We start from the raw sequence: 22,786 nt of genomic DNA, 5'->3' as shown, positions 1-22,786 counted from the left end.
CTATAGATCTCAAGAATAGCAACGAAAGAGATATGAAGTAAGAGAGATCTAACCGAGTAGTTCAATGATACCTGCCCAACCACTACCCCGGTTTGGAAAGCCAAGGGTGAAGAATCACTATTCATAATGTAGACTATACTATACCTCTCCGTATCCGTCGCATCGATCAATGCAGTAGTGGGAGGTTGGTCAACTCGAAGCGGAGCACTCCTCTCCACGGCTCGCTCTGTCGCCCCCTGGCGACTCAGAAAGAATAGCTCCATGTGAGCCTACTACCGCTCCAGCTCCCGAGCATCCCTGCAGAGAAACCCTCCTTGTGCTGAAGAAGGCAGGGATGTCCCTAATAGGGAACCAGACCTGAAGTCGGCCACAGGCAGAAACGCCGTAGCTCAGTGGAAAACGTTATTGTTGATATCATTATCATCAGGATTGAAATGCTGAGAAAAGGAAGACCAAAGGACAAAGAAAACAGTGCCCAGCCTGGGCAGCCAAGGCCACCCGCCGTTGAGCACTGCTCAATGAGCAGTTATCTGAGAGAGATATCACGCGGGGGGGGGGCCACCTGCCACTTCCAACACACCACCAGGCGATAAATGAGCTAGGCTCAATCCGAGCATCCAGAAATCACTGTGTACTACCCGGAGTGAACTACAACCCGTAGTTGAATACTCGATCTAGACGCTGAGTCACTTCGAAAATGAAAAGGAAGACTACCACGCAGGAATTCTCCCCCCAGGGATATACTGTACACTGTGTCGGTACACGGCCCATCATAGGTCGCTCATGCAATGTGGGAGGTCATGAGGAGATGGAAGCCACTCCCATGACTCATGGGCCTTGAGAAGGCATTAGTGCTTACAATGTTGAACTGACAATATGGCCAATATGGTAGGGGCTGGATTTTAGATAGAAGGGAGCCATTGTCAGGTACTGCATGTCCAGCCTGGACAGTCCAGATCACCTGCCCTCAAACAGTAATCACAGAGCCGCCAGCCTTGAGGATGAAATAGGGGTGTACCCAGCAGCCCGGTCCGAGCTAAACGCGAGCATCCAATGAACCGGTATGGATACGACAAGGAACGCCGAACTGACCCACTCACGCCAAAAAAAAACGGGCCTGAAAGGACCTAACTCAGTGGAGGCGTTACTGTTGGAATCATTCTCATCAGAAGTGAAATGCTGAGAAGAAAAGGGACGAAGAGCGAGCAAAACAGTGCCCAGCCTGGGCAGCCCAAGGCCACATGCCGTTAAGCAATTACCCAAAAAATACCCTCTGGGTGGGGAAGTGCCACCCGTCGCATCCGCACCTAACCCGCATTTCCGCCTTAGACGAACCATGCCCAACCCGAGCATCTAGAAATCATTTCGCTGTGCCATGTTGGGCAGTTATCCTACAATATCATTTGGGGGGGAGGGCCACCTGCCACTACCCGCCCACCACTAAGCAGCAAGCTTTGAATGAACCATGCTCAACCCGAGCATCCGGAGATCATCGCACTGAGCCATATCGGGCAGACTATCCGAGAATATCATTCGGGGGGAGGGCCACCTGCCACTACCCGTCCACCACTAAGCAGGCAAGCCTTGAATGAACCATGCTCAACCCGAGCCTCCAGAGACCATTTCACTGAGCCATATTCGGCAAAGTATCCCAGAGATATCACTCGGGGGGAGGCCACCTGCCGCCATCCGCACACCACTAGGCAACCAGCCTTGAGGTGTAAATAGAAGTGAACTTTGCTCAACCCGAGCCTGCTCACGTCGAGGACCACAACCCGTGGTCATTATGACATAGCATTGAATAATAAATGGGAGAGAGACGAAAAGAAAAATCAGTGCCCAACCTGGGCAGCCCAGGCCACCTGCCGATGGGCAATAACCCGAGAAAGTCACTGAGTGACTGTCACCCGACGGGAGGGCCACCTGCCACTCCTCGCCCACCACAGGCCGCCAACACGCCGTCGTCACGACGGCGGTGCGGTGCGACACCGCACGGTGCGGTGTCGCAGCTAGACCCCCCCGGGAGACTCCCTCATGGGGTGCGCTGCATATCAAGCTGGTAAACGGCGGATCATAGGCCGCCTACACAGCGAGTGGTGAGAGCATGAAGAAATAGGAGTAACGACCCAAAAGAGGATTCAGACCCTATAGTTAGCTACGGCAAGGAAATTTCTTGAAGGAACGCCGAACTGACTCACAAACACCCAAACAGGCCTGAAGGCGCCCACATCAGTGAAGGCGTTGCAGCTGAGTCAGCAGCGCTGACGTCAAGGGTCATGATTCAGTGAGTCACATCCCCTGCCAGGCGCTGATTGCTACACAGAGAGATGAAACATTGGGGTCCGATTACGATTCCCCCTGGACACTGCCAAAACCTTCTGACGTGGGCGATAACCTAAGAATAATAGTCTCAAAATATCACTCAAGAGCGACTCGCTCCGACCGAGGGCCCCGCCGCTTCTCGATAATTTCAGGGCAGCCGGCCTTGCAATGAGGAACGGTGTGAAACCAAGCTCAACCTGAGCATCCGGAGACTCCTCACGCCTAAGAACTCGTATTGCAGTTCCGTCACTGGGCGTCCGGTGGAGCTTTAAGCTCAGTAAGAGGAGCGGGATTGTTCAAAGTTCCTCTTTGCGAGGTAAACTCGGATCACGTAAATCGGCGAAGCCCCCCGCCTTCGATCCCAGCTAATCAGTCCTACACCTCTAGAGGGTAGTTAGAGAAGGACGAAATTCATCCGATGAATATCAGCAATATATAACACTCACAGTCACAGTAAAGCCTAGACATTGAGAGGTATCGTCAGCGCACCTAAAAAAACAGACTGACAGCATTGCTATCAGCCAGCGGCCATCTCTTGGTGAAAATAACCGTGGTCGGTGATGACGCATGACGAATACCAGTAGGAAGAGAGAATGATGAGGTACGGCTTCAAGTACTCGCGAGGAGTAACAGAGCAGATGAGGATATGTATGATGATAGAATATATCAGTCAGTGATCACAAAGAACGTATCGAAACGCTGAGGCTATCCTTGCCACTCAACTGACACTACGAGAAGACTCAGCATCCGACCAATGGAGGAAATTATGATGAATGTGGGGAGAAGGCTGAAGACAAACGCATGTTGCCGATGCTTCAAAGAAAAAAATCCCCACGGAGTACTTCTCTAGCAAATCGTGGGCACAGCGATGGACTCTTTCATAATGAACATCATTGCAGACATTGTCTGCCAGACAATGATGAACCATCGCTGCTGAAGTGTGACAATTGGCAAACTGGCCAAATTTACAGCAGCACCAGCTGACTTGGTAAGAATGCTAACAACGTTGATAAAGACCAACCGCCGAGACGCAGGAGACCCTTCAAAATGAGGGTAGCCACTGAATTTGCTACTCTGCTCACCCGCGAAGAATACTGTGTAACGGGGAGGACAAAGTGGCAGTGAAAAACAAGAGCAGCGGTGTCTATCACGATAGCCAACAAAAACCAAAATCAGCAATATAGGAACCCAGCGCTCAGAGGGTAGACCTTCCTGGTAGCATAACATAGCCCCTGTGACAGTCTAAGGGTAAGACAACCATTTTATAAGTTCAATGAAGTAAATAACCAGCAACACTCCTAACGCATTCCTAGCGGTTTTACCACTATGGACTCACATACAATGTCAACAGTAATAGGAGTCAACAGTTGGTCAACAGCCTAATAATAAGAAACCATTCTTCCATCACATTTCAATCGCAGTACAACAGATAGTGTTGTTATTCGTCTTTATGATTCGTATTAGTGTAGTAGTAGTCATCTACTCAGCGAACTCTAGGATCTGGTAAACCGATATCGCGGTACCACCAACCAAGGTAATGCAACCCAGGATAACGAATGCTGCATACAACCAATTCTCAGCAGCGAAGAATCTCTTGCTCTTCGAGATGTATATGCAGAGATACCCAGGAGCAATGAAACACAGGATGGATCCAGCAACAGCACCGAGGCAACCCATCAGAATGAATACATCAGGCAAAGCGATATCGATGAGATGAGAGATGACGACAGCGATAGTAACGACTACAACTCCTCAGAAGTCAGCACGCTTTGGTTGGAAGGTGTTGATGAGGGCAACACGGACAGGATACACCATACACGGATAAGTGCCAATGAATGAAATGCCCGTCCAAATGAAGCCAATGATGACAACAACATCACCCTGGGGAATCCAATCAGCCATGTTAAGCAAGACACTACTCTGTGCATCAGAACCGAAAACCAGAAGGAACGAGATGGCAATAATGAAGTAAACAGCAGTGCAAATAACGGCAGACCAGACGGCGACCGAGCGCAGCTTCTTAGGGCTCCTATTGCTCATCTCAATGTGGATCTCGGGCATGTTAGCTTGGTTGCAGAAACCGAAGATGTACGTCGTGACACCCTCGATGCAGGCGATCCAGCTGACAGGGGCATATGCATGACGATCATGCCATGACCACGATCGAAGTTCTCGGAGATACTATTCGAGCCAAGGAGATATAGAGCTACGATAGCCAACCAGAATATTCCGAGAATACTAACCGTAATGAGGTACCCCAATGATCCGAGACTCTTAACCAGACAGATTGGGTACATGACAATACCCAACATGATGAGGGACAAGTAATATCTCGAGGTTAACATGATATGATGCCAAGCATTTGAAAAAAAAAATTAAAGAAGCGTAGCAACGCTAACGACTGACAGAGAGAATATCAGACCATCTCGTCGAAGTCGACTAGCCATCCCTTCGTTATCTTGTAGTCTTGACACAACTCGATTCCGGATGAGTCGCTCGTCACTTGAACTCTTAAGCATGTTTCCCATGCTTCTCCAGTTCTCGGAGAGGTTACTGATCGGTGAATCACGAGGGCATTTATTCGTGGAAATCGGCGGAATCTTTACCACCAGTCATCCTACTCAGCGTGAGACTAGGTATACTTCCCACGACGATATAACCCTTGGTGCTAATACGATACCAATTAGAGCAAGTCCATTTCCATCATTTTTTTCATAGCAGTGATACTTCATAATGTCATCGGAGATTCCCTTCGAACCCGTGAATCGTCCCTATGCTCCCATGTTCGACCTGCCTACCACTAGAGGTTCGATTTCGACTAGTAGTTCGGTCACGGCGTCGTCTTCTGATTTCGGAAGTACAATGGATGGTAGCAGCAATACGAGACGACTGTGGCAGAGTTCAAGTTTGATGGGAACTTCTCAGAGAGTAAGGCTAATTTCTAATATGATCTTCTTGACTCACAAATTATTCATTTTTCATTAAGTAGATGTTGTTAAAACTTGATAAAAAAATAATCGTTAAATTGGTACTACACCTCAGTACATGAACACGTGACGTCAACGGTGAGTAGCCTATGAATCGTATAAAAGTTCCGGTAGAGATGGTATGGATTGATATTTTTCCGGTGTGATGCTCCCTCAACAGGTGAGTGATATCGAGAAGTTCTTAGCAGCGGTCTACAACTATTACCGTGGAGGAGGCTTTTATGGTATCTTAGGTTACACCATGTAAGATACGGATTAGGTTGGATATCGTGCCTTTAGTTGGATGTGGTTTTCAGAGGCAACCTCTTGGCCGTCCTTTTCACCATCACTTTTGCATTCACGTTGTGTTTTCTGATTGACTGGAGCTCGCTGTTATCATGTAGTATAAAAGGCAAGGGTCTGGTGGGTTGTTTCTCACTGTCACTGAAATGTTTAGTGACTCTTTGGTGGAATGATTAGGATATTAAGCTTGTAATCGATAGGTCGTAGGTTCAATTCTTGTGATCGCCGTTTTAAGTCGTCAATATAACCATCAACACATTATATATAAAACACCCGAGCACCGCGCAAGTCCCAGCATAGTCTTTGCTGTTTTTATGGGAAATTCGCCGTATGCCGTAGAAGCTTCCTAGCAGAACCCACAACACCGTATCATCGTTTTTGTCATCCTCCTCAGGTACCAGCCCCGAGACGTGTGTCAACGCCCATCTCTTCAAGAGCAACCCCTTGGCGGGTTTGGGGCTCATCAAATTCGTGCTGCTACTGTAGTAGAAAAGCGGAAAACTGATTTTTCCCGGATGGGGAGTGATCACAATTTCGTCCTCCTAGTGAGCTCAAGAATCTTCCAAAAATTGAAGTATTCTCATCATACCTACTTTGGCATAGCGGATGTCATCTCAGCCTGGAAAAATGAGTTTTTGGGTTTTTGAAGATTCGAGAATTTCCCGAAAACCGGTAGTCATTTTCGACTCATATGTATTCCCTTTTTACTTCTACTGTAGCATAGCAAATTAGGGTTTTCTTTATTTTTTGGGAAGTTTTTTGAGCAAAAATCTGAAATTTTTTGCTGAAACTTTTTTCTGAAAATCCGCAATCAGCAGAACTTCGAAAGTTCAGGTCGTTTCTGGGCACTTTGACATTCTGGGGACTAGCGGCAGCAGGAGCGTTCATGACTATTAAGGAGGCGAGAGATGCAGCGTTCTACTATCAGGACTATTTAGGGGTAATATCTATAGTGTTTAACCCGTTACCCGTGATACTGTGGTACTCGCGGTGATATGCAGTAGTCGTGAAATATGTTCTTTACTAGCGGAGTTTCACCCGTTTTACGTGAAGTGGCGTATTACTCTGTGAAAAACGCGATATTCGCGGTGATATGCAGTAGTCGTGAAATATATCTCTCACTAGTGTTTCTCATATCACCACGGTCGTGAAGGTAACTCAAGTGTTGGAGGAATATATGTTCGCTTTCATCAGCTGAGCTCAGAAATTTACTCACTAATTGTTTGGCATTTATGTATGACAAATATAAAAAAATGTATGATGTAATTTTAATGTAATGATGTAATGACAAATGTATGACATTTATGTATGTGTTTTACAAATGGTGGACGAACCAACGGGAATCTCCCCGAAATTCCTTAGAGTTTTCATATTTTCACCGAATGGATATATGCATATTTTCCGATGATTTGTGGATGATTGCCTACCTCGTATGCTCTGCTGAGCTCAGCTGATGAGAGCGAACATGTATTCCTCAAAAATCGATCCTCATTTTAGCAGAGGTGTATGAGGGGTCGTCGGCAATTCCAACTCGAAAATTGTTGTTGCCTGCTGTGCACTTTTATCAGAATTCATTACTTAGTGAGAAAATTCTGCCGAGCTCAGCTGAGGAGAGCAAACATATATATTCCTCCAATATTTGGTAGATTCCATTGGATTCGGAAACAGTATCTTTTTCGCCGTTGCAAGCCGTTTCGTGGGCTGAAGTAGCTAGAAGACTGGTGAGGTTGCAAAACGGCGCCACGCGAGGAGATGAAACCGTGATGGAAGGAAGACAAATGTGGTGCATGTTACAGGTCGGTATAAGGGTATATGAAAATTTGGGAAAATTTTTAATTTAACCAGAAAATTTCCCAGAAATTCCCGCAAATTTCTCAAAATTGGGGTTTCACTCTAGTGATATGGAAAACACTAGTGAAAAAAATATATTTCCCGACTCCTGCATATCACCATTATATTCTTCACTAGTGTTTCTTATACCACTAGGGTGAAACTCCATCGTGTAGGAAACATAAATTTCTGTGATACTTTGAAATTTCCTTGGTTTTTCGAAAAGTGGAGGGTATGTGAAATTTAAACAAATTTGTAAATCTGATTTACTTTGGAAACAGTATGTAGCGTATCTTTAGGTTGAGTGATGAAGATACGGAATAGGTCCGAAAGTGGTATTTTTTGTCAGGCTAGGATTTCCATCGTAGAAATGACGAACCTTCTTATGAGAGATTCATCATATGCTCTGCTTCTGCAAGGAGAAGAATCACCGTTGTTAAGCATGGTAAGCATCTAGGCGGTGAAAAAAAATTAAAATTCCGCGGAGTTATGGTACGCTAGATGGAAACGGCAGGAGTTGAGGGAAATGTGAATTGAGTTTTGATTATTTTTCGCGTTATCTGAAAGACTCGATTTTAATATTGTTTAGAATCTGGGAAAATATGTTTACGGTCAGCTACATGTGTTGGTGACAATATGGAAATCGTGGGGAAATTTTTTGGTAAATTTTCGGAAATTTTTCCGAATTTCACAACTAGTGAAGAGACTTCTAGGATCAAAAATATATTCCTCCAAAGCTGAGTGCACAGTATAGAATTTTCAACGAGGTTCGCGAGTAGTTTTATATTCTCCTGAAATTGATGGATTTCTATTTTCTCAGATTCCTCCGTGGGTTTCCCTACCATCTCACTTCGTTGCCTCGAACGCCGTTAATTGGGTCATTAAAACGTTGATAATGCCGTGTTTAATCGACGAGGTAAATATGTGACGGTTTTACCCATTTTTGGTAGTATATGTTTGCTCTCCTCAGCTGCTGAGCTCAGCAGAGTTTTATCACTAATCATACAAGTTTACAAAAAACCAACAAGAATTATGGAATATTGATAAAAAATTATTTCCTCGCATTCGATTAGAAAAACCAATTATTTTTTACCAATACCACCGCTGCTGTATATCAAATGTTGGAGTAGGAATATATGTTCGCTTTCCTCAGCTGCTGAGCTCAACAGAGTTTCCTCACGAATTAGAGAAGTATATATACAAATTCTGATGGAAATGTTCAATGAGAATTTTCAAAATTTTCCCAAAAAAAATTTCGTAATATCACCGACACACGTTTTGACTTGCCTTTTTTTGTGCAAATTTTCTGAGTGAATCATTGAAATCTTCGCAGTGCGGTATGGTGGTTTCGTAAGATATCTTTAGTTCTAAATAGGATGGCTTCCCTCTGTTATTTGTTGATAAAAAATTTTCAGTAAAAATAGTACAATTTGAAAATTCGATAATCGATCACGTGATTGATTATTCTGTTGTTGGTGAATCTTTATTGTGAATTTTATTTATATATGATTATTCATCACGACTCGGAATATTTCCTATAATTTTGGTAAAATTTACGATAACTAATACCAATTTAATAGGATTGACACTGATTTACAAAAAATCCTGGAAAAAAATGTCAATTTTTGCCATTTTTTCAGCATTCGAAGCAGCTATTTCCCGAGATAACCACAGAGGAATTCGCGAGGAGGTTGAGGAAGCGCCTCCGACTTTGGGGACTCGTAGCCTTCGTTACGCTGATACCAGTGTTGATGATGAGCTTCTTATTTACCTGGCTAAAGTGAGGAAAAAAATTTTTTGGGGAAAATTTTCGGAATTTTTTCGCTTTAATCGTTGGAAATTTGTGAAATCGTTGAGCCCGGATTCTCACATCGCGTAACTTGATCATAAATTCTAGTTGATAGATTTTGCTTCATCGTTTAAAAATAAAAGTGGGTAAAAAATTCCGTATTTTCGTCACCGTTTATGATTGTATATTCGAGTTAATAAAATTCTTCATCGTTTTTGTAGATATAAGGGTTGTTAGAATAAGTGGGTGAAAAATTCCGTATTTTCGTCACCGTTTATGATGATATTTTGTAGATATACGGACGATTTTAGAAGTGCACGAGCTAGTCCTTTGCAAAGGGAGTGGACGAATGTGGCGAAATTTCATACTCGGGAGGTGGGTCGGGAAAATGCGGAAAAAATTGGAGTTTTTTTTGAAATTTTGGAAGTGGGTGAATTTTTCCGGAGGATTTTTTCACCGAGTGCGAACATCGCGGAGAGCAAAAAAATGTAGAAATTATTTCACAAACAAGTTTTTTACACCTGTTTGCATCGGTATGTGCGTGTGATTTTTTCCTCAGTTGAGTTTGGGAATTTCCTCGCTAATTATGGAGTTTCGGACGGCGTGTATAAAAAGCAATGAAAATTTCGGGAAATTTTCCCAGATAGTGTGCATATTTTTGACACTGATTCACGATGAAATTCTCATTGGAGTTAAATCACCCGTTTTACGTGAAGTGGTGTAAAACTCCATGAAAAACGCAATATTCGCGGTGATATGCAGTAGTCGTGAAATATGTTTCTCACTAGTGTTTTTCATATCACCAGGGTGAAACTCCATTGTTCTCGTGCCGAAAATTATATCATTTGTGAAGAAAGTGTTGAGCTCAGGTGAGGAAAGGGAGCATATATTTTTCCAATAGTAGTGCTGATATATCTACGTCGTATAATTCTCACTGCACTTTGTTGTTGTTAGTTTCTAGAGTTACCACATCTTCATCGTTCGCGGCTGAACTCAGCGTTGCTACCGAGGGGAGGGGGAAGCGTTACGGAAACATTTGTTAATATGAGTTGGGGAACAACACCGATACAAGGAGCTACTAAAAGGTACGCATGCGTTGGCTTCGCTCCGCTCTGATTTTGTATGAATGTTATTCATTTTTGGGGAATTGCCAGAGGCTGGTGAAATATTTTTGGCTTCGCTCCGCTATGATTATTTTTCTGTTGATTTTCAATTCAGGTTGATCAAATACGTTTGCGGTAGTATTGCGGCGACCTTGTTCGCGTTGGCGTTGTGGGATGATTCGCCGCTACTACACGTTGTATTTGCTGGGAAGAATCTTCTGTGGTAAGAATCGGGCCTATTTTGAATCTTTGTAGGGGAACCTATTAGGTATCTTGCGGTTTCGGGCACATTAGTATCTTTGGTTAGTCGATCGACTGATGATGGTGAACGTGGGCAAACTGCTGATGGTAAATTATGGTGATCGCAAAAATTTATTTTTCTTTGGTTTTTTTTTGGTCTTTTGGTTTTTTTCGTTTTTTCCTTTTTTTTCGTTTTTCTCGTTTTCGTTTTTTTTCGTTTTTTTGCCATTTTCAGTCTGTGATGTTAGGAAATCGGAAAATTTGTTAAGTGAATGGAGTTTTACCCGTGATATGAAAAACACTAGCGAAAAACATATTTCACGACTACTGCATATCACCGCAAATATCGCGTTTTTCACTTCACGTAAAACGGGTGAAACGCCACTGTAGTGACAATTTTTTGCACGAGTCGATTTGAATTCTATCACCACCTAGAAGTATTCTCATGTAAAATCGGAGAGAATATTTTCATGTAGTCAACTACGTGTGGTGGTGACAATATGAAAATTGTGAGAAAATTTTGTTGAATTTTTCATTGGTTTTTTTGTATATTTCTATTCCGAATTTTGTATAAGTGAGGAAACTGTGCTGAGCTGAGGAAAACTAACATCTATTGCTCAAATTTGGATCAGCCACTTCAGCGTCCACCCCGTTGAGAACGACGACGTCGTCGCCTCGAGAATCTCCTACTGGTGGGAAAAGGAGGGAAATTGGGTAAGTCGTAATTGTCTTACATGAAGTGCAGACGCGATATTCGCGGTGATATGCAGTAGTCGTGAAATATGTTTTTCATATCGCCCCACTGTAGGGAGATATGCACATGGTCAACTACATGTGTTGATGGGAATGTGAAAATTTCGACCCGTGAAGTGGCGTGATAGTCCTATACAATGCTGAGGAAATATTTTTTGAGTTATACCAGAATTGTTGTTGGTTTCTGTACACTTCTATGAGTCGTGATGGAACTCTGCTGAGGGAAGCGAACATATATTCCTTTAACACTACATTTCGTATGATGACGTTTTTATATGAGTTCGTGTGGTGTCGTATTGCATGTCTCCTGTGGTCTCGATGCGAATTGTGATGATTTTTTGGTGGAAATTTTTATTGGTTTTTGTACGCTTCTACTCGAATTTGTATATAAATAGTGAGGAAACTCTGCTGAGCTCAGCTGAGGAAAGCAAACGTATATTCCTACTCCAACACTGGCGACTATGGTGATGTTTTTGTATTTTTCCAAGTGGTGAAGTAGGGATTACTTCCTATTGTAAACGCCCTGTAGTTTCTATCCGATTCACGTGTTAATTTGTATAATAAAATTTCATCCGTGATGTGAAAAACACTAGTGAAAAACATATTTCACGACCACGGCATACCGCGAATATCGCGTGTTTCACCGAGACTTACTCCACTTCGCGTAAAACGGGTGAAACTCCAATAAAACTGAGAATACTGTGCGGAGTTTTCTAACACTGGTTGTTTCATATTGCATCAGTTCAAGTGGTGAAGGAGTAGGGATGATGTCATCTGTATCAGCAACACCGTTGAATGCCTGGGTTGCTACTATGCGACTGTTGCAAACAGTGAGCTCTGTTTTGGTGATTTTTTATCAGAAATTGTCAGCGGTCGTTTCTCGGCAGATACATTATCTACCGCAAATGTCACAGATCGTGCAAGGGGAGGAGTTGAACGAGGTGAGATTTATCAGTGTTGTGGTAAAGAGCGCTCGCCATCTTGATCGATTTGTGAGATGAGTTGATGTCTTTTTGCTCGACAGCGATCTAATAATAATTGCAATTTTGAAAAATGGTGTTTGTTGGTGAAACAACACGTATGCGTGAAATTATGGTATAACACATTTCCTTTGTAGAGATGTCGATCTCCATTTTACTCCTAGGGCGCGCGCCAGAGTAGAAGTTGTATTTTTGGAGGAAAATATGTTTGCTGTGTTGGGGAGTTTCCTCACTAATTATAGAAATTTGGGTGGAAAGCAAGTGTTAGGATTAAATAAGTCAACAAGAGTTATTAACAAGTAGTTTTTAACGTTTGATCAGTACAGTAATCAATAAGTATACGCTAGGCTAGCAAGGGAGACAAGTATCACAAGAATATAAAATTACAGGAGACACCTGTGTACAGCATTTCCTCACACCAAGGAAAATTTGCAAAAATTTCCTCGGAATTTTTATATGGACACCATTGTTCACTTTTACTTGTTTTTATTCAGTCCAACTCGGCGTGCCGATTTGATTTCCTGTACAACTTCGAGCGATGCAAGGCGAGTTTCCTGTCAGTGTTCTACGTGGATCGGATTCGAATAATACTTTTTGAACTGTGAGAAAATTTTCCTTTTTTTTGTTTTCACTGGTATTGCAGGTACAGTATTATATTGTGTCCATTCCTGCTGAGTGTATGGTTGCCTGGATCAGTGGAGACTTTGGTGAGAAATCGATCATCAGGGCGAGCGCGAAATGTAAATGGTTAGGTTCGATTTGTGGTTGAGAACTCTTATGAGCATCCGAGTTTTGGTCATTGGTGTGTTTATGGATCACTTGATGAGAGTAAGTTGTCTGTGGAGTGGTATGAGTCTCGAATTATAAAATGTTTTGCACTGGAGTTTCACCACATATTTCACAGCCCACTTCGCGAAAACGCTTGTGAGCAGTGAATAACACGTATAACACGTGATTTGTTTGACGTGATATGGGATGATTTCTTCAGTGTTATGCGCGAATTGTTTTCAATTCCCTTCTTATCACGAATATCGCATTTTACACATGGAGTATTACGCCACTAGGCCTTCGTGAAGAAGAGGCGGAGCTCACTGAGTCCCCGTCCAAGGACTCGATCAATGAATTTTACATAGGTCCCCGGTTCGATCCCCGGGTAGGACATTTCTCCGTCATTAAAGTTTTTTATGCATTTAGCTGTTTTCGAGTTTTCCGAGTTTTCGAGCTGTTCGCATAATCGAGTTGTCCGATTTTTCCCAACACCTCCGCATATAGAGGAGTCGTTTGATCTATCTGATAGCCTCCCATGCTTCGTAGCTGAGCCACAATAATTCTGCACGCACGCACGCACAACGCGAAAGTGCCTTGTGTAAATTTGATATGCAAATGTGTGTTATTTCCCCAGATTAATGAGAGTCGATTTGGAATTGTATCGCATATATACAATGGAGTTAAATCACCCGTTTTACGTGAAGTGGCGTTGAAACTCGGTGAAAAATGCGATCTTCGTGGTGATATGCAGTAGTCGTGAAATATGTTTTCCACTAGCGTTTTTCATATCGCTAGGGTGAAACTCCAATATAACCATAACTATGAACATGTGTTGTGATGAGAGTACCCGTTTGGGACTGTGATAGCGACAACTTGTTCACTATAATAACACATATCAATTTGACATTCACTGTATCTATGTGAAGAACATCCTCAGGTATTTCCCTTGGGGAATTTGAAATGTCGGAAATTGATTCAACGCTTTCGAGTGGCGAGATGCGACTGATCAACTTACCAAAGCCCCGAGTTGCGAAAGCGATTATTTCGTTCGCCCTTACGTAAGGTTGGGGGAATGTAATTTTTCTTAATGAAAAAAATTGGTGTTGTATTTGTTGACGAATTCATAAATTTTATTTCGAATTGTTTCAACTACGTGTGTGTTGGTGAAAATGTGGAAATTCTGAGGAAATTTTGGGAAATCCTTATTGGTTTCTGTGCACTTTTATAATTAGTGAGGAAACTCTGCTGAGCTCAGCAGCTGAGGAAAGCGAACATATATTCCTACTCCAACACAATTGGAATATATGTTTCCGCTTTCCTCAGCTGAGCTCACGAATCTCCTCACTAATTACGAAGATTTATAAACTAGTTTGGGTAGAAGTGTACAGAAAACAAGGAGAATTTACATATAGTCAACAACACGTGTAGTTGACCATTTGCATATTTTCCTTCAGTGCTGAGTTTAGATATATTAAACTGTCGGAAAACGGAGTTGTATCAGAAGCGGATTTGATAGAAATCGGTTTGCCCAAAGCGGCGAAATTGTTGGCTGATATTGAGGAATTTCAGGATGGAGTTTTGAAAAGTAAGAAATTGTTAGTGATGGAGTTTCACACTAAGTAGTCTCATTTCACTTGGCGAAAAACGCATATGAGCAGTGAAAAACGCGTGGTGATAATTTGTCCGGTGTAATTCGCCAAGTATTTTCAACTCACTTCATATCGCGTTTTTCACATGGAGTATTACACCATTTCACGTAAACTCCTGCAATGATAAAAAACGAAAAAATGTATTTTTTATCAGAAAATTCCCATTTTTCTGATATTCACGTGCAGATTTATTTCTTGTAGTAGCAGTGTGAGAAAATATGTACATGCATATGGAAATTCTGAGAAAATTTCGGGAGATTTTCATTGGAGTTTCACCTGTAATATGAAAAAAGTACTAGCGAAAAATATATTTCACGACCACTGCATATCACCGCGAATATCGCGTTTTTCACAGAGAGGATCACGCCACTTCACGCAAAACGCGTGTGTTGATGCGGATGAGAAAATTTTGGAAAATTATTTCGGTTACTGTACGAAATTGTGTGGGAATTTGTTGGTTTCTGTATACTTCTATAATCAGTGAGGAAACTCTGCTGAGCTCAGCAGCTGAGGAGAGCGAACATATATTCCTACTCCAACATTTGATATACAGCAGCGGTGGTGTTGGCAAAAAATAATTGGTTTTTTCTAATAGAATGCGAGGAAAAAATTTTTTATTATTATTCCATAATTCTTGTTGGTTTTTGTAAACTTGTATGATTAGTGACGAAACTCTGTTGGGCTCAGCAGCTATACAGTATATTCTGCTTCGTAGATTCACTTACGCACAGCGAAGATTTTCACTATTACGATTCCTCCTCGTCATCAGAATCACATGAAGGAGTTAATGATGGAGATCGAGGCTGTCGCCCGAGATCGGGGACAGATATTGTGTCGCTGATGGGGGACTGCAGGCCCTTGCATGAACAGTTGTTGGTGTGTATGGCTGAGGAAGAGGTGAGTGGTAGGGACGACAGCGTTGAGGAAATGCAAGATTGCAAGATTTGAAGAGTGCTGTTATGGTTAGTGTTTAACTGAATGCGTTGAGGAAATGCAAGACGTCAAGTCGTTGCAAACGCAGTGATCCAGTCTGATCACCTTCGGCCGACACACCCAAGAACAGAGAAAGTTCCCCCAGAGTGCTTGGGAATTTCTGTTGGAGGCATCGAAAGAGATATCTTGGGTGTGACGGAGTTATTTTTCTTTTCTGAGAGGGGGAGCATTCACTCGGGATCTGCACAGTGGCTGATTGATATAGCCGTGTTTGGTGCCGGGCACTGAATGTGTCATGGACGTGGACTGCATCCTACATGGGTTTGTGTGATCCACCCTCGTCCGTGACATATTGCCAAAACTCCCATCACAGAACCTCCATCAACTGCGAACGGCATGACGTGAATGCAGTTGTTGTTAGTGTTTAACTGAATGCGTTGAGGAAATGCAAGATTGCAAGATCGTTGATTGTTGTTAGTTACATGGGATGGAGCAGCAAGCACGACGAGAGCGGCTTATAAGGAGGTGAGGGGGAATATGTACATGGTCAACTGCATGTGTTGATGACAATTATGGAAATTTTTGGGAAATTTCTGTTGGTTTCTGCAGACTTGGATCTAAGTTGTACTGTATAGAAACTTTTGAGCTTAGCTGAGCGGAGCGAAGATATTTTTTTCCGCGTCTACAGAAGTGTAACAGGTTGTCCTGTTGATAGTTAACGCAACTAATACTATTACGTTCATAACCTTATTTTTATATGAGTAATCAAAGGAATAAAATGTCTTAGCCTAGCAGTAGACACATTACACAAAACGCTAATGATATTAACAACGCACAGCTCAGACTGTCACAGTAGAATTCATCTGACTTGCGCAGTGTGGAGACACTTGTTTGGTTTTATTTTGGTGAAAAATATATTTCACGACTACTGCATATCACCGCGAATATCGCGTTTTTCACGGAGTATTACGCCACTTCACGTAAAACGGGTGAAATCCATTATAGAAATAAACACATGAAATTGGGAAGAAGTGTACAGAAATAAAGAAGAATTTTCCAAAATTTCCTCGCTGAATTTTCGTATTGTCATCAACACATGAGCATATGAACATTTTCCACCACTTCCAACACTAAATTGAGTTTTTTGAGTGTTGCGGAAATTGCTAATCTGACAGTTACATCTACTGGTATGAAATCGCGTGTGCATCGCGAATGGCGAGCCGAGATGAAATCTCTCCGGTAAGTATATTTTTTCCCGAAATTTTTGGGAAATTTTCTGGTTGATTTATTTCAGGTATTATTTCATCAGTTGTTTTTTCATGCGCTTCTGAAGTCAGAACGCTGAGTGAGAGAATCTTTTGGAAAATCTTCGCAGTGCGGTGTACTATTATAAATGCAGATTGATAACATGTTTATTTGCAATTGCATTTTGAAACGATTTTTCAAGTTTGGGTATGTGTTGTTGAATTGGAGAGTATTTTTGGGCGAAAATTATTAGAACTTTTTGGAGTTTTACGTGAAGTGGTGAAATACGCGATATTAAATGTATTGAAAACACTTGGCAAATTAGACACTGCTCACATGCGTTTTTTCGCGAAGTGAAATGTGTTTTTCCACTAGTGTTTTTGCGCATATCACGGGTGAAAGATGAAGATTGAGTTAAGACAAATAGAAAAAGACGGCAGTGGTCGAGTAGTTGTCATTGCGGAAGAGTCGGAGGATATTTGGCATCTTTATAATCTGGTGAGATACTTCGGTGGTTTACGTTCTTTGAGGGAATTTCGCAGATTCAACTGATACGTATTGGAGTTTCACCCATTTGACGCGAAGTGGCGAAATATTCGATGACAATTATATACAACACAATTGTTTTTGGCGAAGTGAAATGTGAAATATGTTTTTCATATCATGGGTGAAACTCCACTGTGTTTGACGGAACTCGGCAAGATCGACGAAACGGTTCTAGTCATCACCCTTAAAAAATGTGGATGTCTTTTGTGCAGGGGAAAAATGTTGATTTTTTTACATGGAGTTTGGTTCGCTATTCGGAATTGATGGTTTTGTGATATAGGTTCAAAGAGGCGATCGAGTAACGGCTAATACGGTGAGAAAAGTGTCGAAGGAAACTAGTCGGATAGATTTTGTTATTGATCGATTTTGACATGTGGGAATTTTCAGGTAGTGGTAGCGTGTCGTCAGAAAAAAGGCATTTGCGATTGACCATCGCAGTGACGGCAGTTGATTATGATGGTGAAGCGAATATAATACGGTAGGGGGGAATTGAACTTGTGCGGGTCGCATGTCTGGGGGTGTTAGGTTCTCGGGCAAGAACCGTACCGAGAGCCCATATATCAAGCTGAATCAGCACCACACGATAGAGGTTGGGTTGAATAATAAGGTACCAGGTCTTTGCTATTCCATAGAAGAGTTTAGTAGCAGATACAAATTTCAAAAGGGAATTGGGACAGCTTTTCACTCGACATACTCAGTGAAGCAACGAATGTAAGTCGCAGAAAATTTTTTTCACGAAAATTTTCAGTTTTTTTTCTGCAGGTTTCAGCCAATGCTGAGCTCGCGGTTGTACTGATCGATTCCGGGATTTCAAATTTGTATCTCCTTACGCGAGTTCTCGCGAAGGAGATGGTAAAGTAGGAAGACTTTCCTACGGTTGAGCTCAGTTGTTTTTCTTAGAGTGTCTGTGACTATTCCCAAGAAACGTAGTGGGAGTAGTGGATACGAGAAGGCATTGAATAAATTTTACGAACACGTAAGTTTTTCGTCAGTTGTATACAGTACGTGCCAATTTGATATGCGTTATTATAGTGAACAAGTTGTCGCTATCACAACCCCAAACGGGTACTCTCATCACAACACATGTTCATAGTTATGGTTATATTGCAGTTTCAAATCGAGTATTACTAATCTCGGAAAATAACTCACATTTGCATATCAAGTTGACACATACTGTAGCTCTCACGAGGCAATCGTGGTGATGTATTATGGGAAAAAGCGCACGCCCTTGAAAGCCGCTTGATATCAGGTTTATCAAGCAATAAAAAATCACGTTGATTTTGAAAGAGTGAAATGCATCGTCATCGCGGGCCCCGGTTTTGTCAAAGATGACTTTGTGAAATATGCCCGGGAGGAAGCGACCAAGAAAGGTGAGTTACTTTTTCTGATAGAAAAAACGTATTTTCATTCAGCCGATTCATTAATGTTAAACGCAACAAAGAATAAGTTCGTTTCCTGTCACTGCTCTACAGCGTACAAACAAGGGCTCAACGAACTGATGTCGAATGAAACTGTGAAGTCGCAGGTAAACTTATATTGTATCTTCCGCGCGCACAGCGAAGGTTTTTTTGCCCGCCAGGTGGCTGATACTAAAGCAATGTCGAATGTCTCTGCACTGGATCGATTTTATACTATGTTGAAGAATGATCCGGAACGAGCCGTTTATGGGCCCGGTAAGTCCACTACGAGATTGATTATTAAAGTATGGTAACAGGCCCTGTGACGAAAGCGGCTGAGATGGGCGCGATTGAAGAGCTGCTGATCACAGACGGTCTTTTCCGATCGTCCTCTGTTGCTGTCAGGAAGCGGTATGGTTACCTCTGTCATTTTTATTGTATTTTGATTAACAGATATGTGGCGCTCGTGGATGAGGTGCAGACCACGAGTAGTGTATTCGTTTTTAGTACTCAACACGTTAGTGGTGAACAACTACAGAATCTTGCTGGTATAGCAGCAACACTGAAGTAAGAATCAATAATAATTGGGGAAAACTTTGCGTACTCAGATTTCCTTGTCCTGATCTGGATGAAGAATACGCCCTCACTGAGCAGGAGCCGATGGACTCGGGAGATGATGAAGATGTGACGCCGGAGAGCTCGGAGATCGATGATGCTTTTCTAGCAACCATTTGATATACTGTTTTATGTTGAGATTTCCTACAAGTTCCAATTTTGTGTTCCGTGGAAGTTATCATTCGTATCAAGGTCTGAGGGCCTCCTGCCGATCGTACTGCTAACAATACTTACAAGCACAATACCTTCACTATGTCATTGCACTCCAAGTAACAATTTCTTAAAGAAAAGAGGTAGAAGTTTCCTTTCGGGATAACCAGGTGAAAGATCGCGCAGTGGCCCTGGATTAGTGTAGCATATTGCGGAGCAATCCCTTTCAATGTATTCAACTCAGCACATGGAAAAATCTCCATAGAATCAATCATTTTTCTTACACTTCCTCTTACGACCAGATTGGCTTGACTTACGACCTCGTCGAGAGTTGGTGCTTGGGGTGGACGCTGCTCGGTTAGCCTCTGCGGGGGCACTGTTGCTCGATGCCTTAGTAACAGCAGCTAACCAAGCTTCTCGATGGAGCAATCCGAGATGCGACAAGTTCTCTTCTGAGGAACCTATAAAATAAGGAACCACTAAAACCTCAACCTATAGAGCGATATCAGACGATTCTGATGGAGGCGAACACAATACAGTAAATTGTTACCAAGAGCATGAAGGCCTCTCCAAACTGACAAGTCGTATCTCCCGTCCGGCTCAGCGAAGAATTTAACCTCACTGGCAATCTCCACGGGCAAATACGACCTGAACTCTTCCTTGAATCTCTTCAAAACACCCGGAATGAGGAAAAGACCTCCTCCCAAGATAACCTGACGAGATTGATGGGATGAATGCATCCAATCAAGACTATAAACATCGCCCGATTAGTTCAGCTGGATAGAATGTCTGCCTACGGAGCAGATGGTCGTAGGTTCGAATCCTGCATCGGGTAACTTTTACTGCATTCAGGTTGAATTCAATTTGAAATTGCAACACAGACGGAGCCATGCCACACGTACCTTCTTGGCGATCGCCGATCTCGTTGCGACGGGAGCCTTCATCACGGCTGTCGCCGCCATCTCGGCCAGTCCGGCTTGGAGGACCCCAATTGAACCGGGTTGCCACAGGGCCTCACAGACTACCATCCTCTCGTGGCTCAAATCAACACAATCTTTATTAGTAACATCATCCCCTTGTCCAGGGTCCACAACCTTTCCCAAATGATTTGATGTTGAGGAATGGTCCGGAAGGACGTAACGTCGGGCTCTCTCATGAGGACAAGCCCGAGAGGCTTTCACTTCCTCTGCAAAATCTTGTGCAGAATAGCACATTGTTTCAAAGATGTTCTCAACGAGTAACGGCGCATCGTCGAGATCAACTTGATTATGTCTAAACAGTGACGAATCCTTGCCGACACAGAATGCACTTGATTACGCCATAGCTTCCTTCAGGTAGTTGGTCATGACTCTACCACCCACATCCATTCTCTGAGCGCAGTGTTCGATGGGATACATATTGTACCTAATTCCATGCGATAGAGGGTGTGTGTTGCAAACGTCATTCTCTGAGTGCTTTTCTTGTGGAACTACAGAACTACACACGTCTGACATGATAGATCATATTAGTGATGAGTGAAACGTTCATCGACCGGGGACTGCGTAGAAACGACATATAATCCTCCCCACGATTGGCTTCATATTTTTTTCATGAGTAGCCCAGAGTGATGAAAACACATCCAATAGGTAGCCGATCCCCTCGAGATGCTACAGTGGCACCGCCCGACATCCGCTGAATCCCGCATCAACAATCAACCCGCAGGGATTCTCCCACTCCTCGTCACTGAACTGTGATTTGAGGCCCTCACTGGACTGAATGCATAAGGGAGCATCAACAATTACTGCACGAGCAAATCCAAAATCTTCAAAGAGAACCTAAGACCTACAGCTACACACACGACGATTTTCGGCCGCATCTAACCTGCATTCCAACACGGGTGACCATCGTCGGACAGCATAGTGGCTGTGTGACGATGATCGTCACTTCAGAAACGTCCGTGCCCTGAGGTTCACGGAAAAGGTCGGTAATGTGCGACATCGTGAGCACGTAAGACGCATAAAACATTCCAAGGAATCGTTAAATAGAAATTTCCCATCTTTTCACCTTCGGGAGAAGCCCAGGAAGATGCCGTCGCCCGTGCAATACGCTGTCCCAAATGATCTTCTGCGTCTCCCAATCAACGACAACCCCCTTATGGGAAGGCCTCGTCATGATGTACCTAATGCGCCCTTGACACGATGAAAACCTCTGTAGATTTACTCGGGACAAGACGTTATCTCCTTTCCAATGAGGAGCTTCCGTTTCGTCGTTTTCCCACCACGCCTCGATCTTGCTACAGCGTTGGGAATAACAGTCTCGGGATAGAGAAGAGCCTCGTGCTCAAGCGTCGGGTCAATCAACCCCGCCTTCAGCAGACCTCCACCGTTATCTATAGCAATCACCTTAGTCGTATTCGCAGAGGGAGCGGAGCCATTCGATTTCATCAACGGACTGAACAGCATCCTCGGAAATACAATTACCAAAATATGAACATTGTCAACTGCATGTGTTGGTGACGATATGGAAATTGTGAGGAAACATGATGTGACGATTAAAAGGCAAATTTAGGTATCTAGTTCACCGAACCAAAGCCGGTGATTCGGTGTATTCAACACGGTACGTGCAATCAGGCGCAATATCGCAACTACGAAGAGCGCCCTCTTTTTTTGAGTGAAAACTAAGTTACACACGTTTGACATGAGAAATTATACGAGCCATAGGTGAAACGTTTATCAACTCTATCCAGTCAACGGAAATAGGGACGGAGAGCGCCAGTCTGGAGGTACTGCTGTAGAGTCTACAGTGTAGACTGTTGCAGTCTAAGAGTGCCCTCTGAGTGGATTTCTTCCGGCGCCCGTAAAAAACTTCGCTCGCCCCTAAATTACTCATTTTGCCCCAATGATGCTTACACAGTCCCTCAAGGGCCTGCGGCGCCGCTTTGTAGATTAGTTTCCAATCATGCTCATACTGCATGCTTACTTGGAAACACTACCATTACATTATGTAATTTACATACGGTGATGTGGGTAAGGTGTTGTACCATTGGGCCAGACCGTGCTAGAGCTACTCGGGCGAACTACTGAATCTTCAGTTTTTATGCACTCCAGGCACTGCCAGTGCTTAGCACTGGATGCATTATCGATTACGATGTATTACCGATACTCCTTGCGAGTTGTGTTGGCAAGTGGAGCGGAAATGGATTGATGATAGAGCACCAC

The 22,786-nt window shown here is 43.1% G+C and overlaps 5 protein-coding genes and 1 non-coding gene across 6 annotated transcripts; 3 read left to right on the top strand and 3 right to left on the bottom strand.

Moving 5' to 3' along the window:
• Positions 1–3,801: 3,801 nt before the first annotated feature.
• Positions 3,802–3,999, bottom strand: Pmar_PMAR008033 (hypothetical protein; the record flags this gene model as incomplete). Its single annotated transcript, XM_002772619.1, has 1 exon — positions 3,802–3,999. One exon carries the CDS (start codon positions 3,997–3,999, stop codon positions 3,802–3,804), a length of 198 nt encoding a protein of 65 aa, XP_002772665.1.
• Positions 4,000–4,074: 75 nt separating this feature from the next.
• On the bottom strand, positions 4,075–4,634 carry Pmar_PMAR008032 (amino acid transporter, putative; the record flags this gene model as incomplete). The annotated part of the gene is made up of 2 exons (XM_002772618.1): positions 4,075–4,444; positions 4,543–4,634. The coding sequence occupies 2 exons, from the start codon at positions 4,632–4,634 to the stop codon at positions 4,075–4,077; spliced, it is 462 nt and encodes a 153-aa protein (XP_002772664.1).
• Positions 4,635–6,477: 1,843 nt separating this feature from the next.
• Pmar_PMAR008031 (hypothetical protein) lies at positions 6,478–15,544 on the top strand (the record flags this gene model as incomplete). Its single annotated transcript, XM_002772617.1, has 14 exons — positions 6,478–6,531; positions 7,771–7,866; positions 8,242–8,337; positions 9,062–9,201; positions 9,504–9,585; positions 10,165–10,295; positions 10,429–10,536; positions 10,582–10,661; positions 12,090–12,136; positions 12,167–12,247; positions 12,781–12,855; positions 12,930–12,993; positions 13,351–13,439; positions 15,473–15,544. 14 exons carry the CDS (start codon positions 6,478–6,480, stop codon positions 15,542–15,544), a joined length of 1,215 nt encoding a protein of 404 aa, XP_002772663.1.
• Positions 15,545–16,848: 1,304 nt separating this feature from the next.
• Positions 16,849–19,559, top strand: Pmar_PMAR008030 (pelota, putative; the record flags this gene model as incomplete). The annotated part of the gene is made up of 14 exons (XM_002772616.1): positions 16,849–16,875; positions 17,284–17,379; positions 17,708–17,765; positions 17,815–17,905; positions 17,953–18,034; positions 18,076–18,138; positions 18,190–18,284; positions 18,328–18,403; positions 18,677–18,797; positions 18,840–18,952; positions 19,007–19,100; positions 19,142–19,235; positions 19,278–19,391; positions 19,433–19,559. The coding sequence occupies 14 exons, from the start codon at positions 16,849–16,851 to the stop codon at positions 19,557–19,559; spliced, it is 1,251 nt and encodes a 416-aa protein (XP_002772662.1).
• A 297-nt stretch (positions 19,560–19,856) lies between these two features.
• Pmar_PMAR008028 (conserved hypothetical protein) lies at positions 19,857–22,000 on the bottom strand (the record flags this gene model as incomplete). The annotated part of the gene is made up of 8 exons (XM_002772615.1): positions 21,789–22,000; positions 21,633–21,747; positions 21,450–21,530; positions 21,240–21,403; positions 20,907–20,993; positions 20,492–20,861; positions 20,140–20,302; positions 19,857–20,050 (listed from the first exon to the last, which is right to left on the bottom strand). The coding sequence occupies exons 2-8, from the start codon at positions 21,738–21,740 to the stop codon at positions 19,857–19,859; spliced, it is 1,167 nt and encodes a 388-aa protein (XP_002772661.1). The 5' UTR covers positions 21,741–21,747; positions 21,789–22,000.
• Positions 20,351–20,424, top strand: Pmar_PMAR008029. The gene has a single exon. It is a non-coding gene; the product is annotated as a tRNA-Arg (tRNA).
• Positions 22,001–22,786: the final 786 nt, after the last annotated feature.

This window comes from Perkinsus marinus (genome assembly GCF_000006405.1).
Source record: "Perkinsus marinus ATCC 50983 genomic scaffold scf_1104296960660, whole genome shotgun sequence".
Classification (NCBI taxonomy): domain Eukaryota; phylum Perkinsozoa; order Perkinsida; family Perkinsidae; genus Perkinsus; species Perkinsus marinus.
This window is presented reverse-complemented; position numbering and strand designations above follow the sequence as displayed.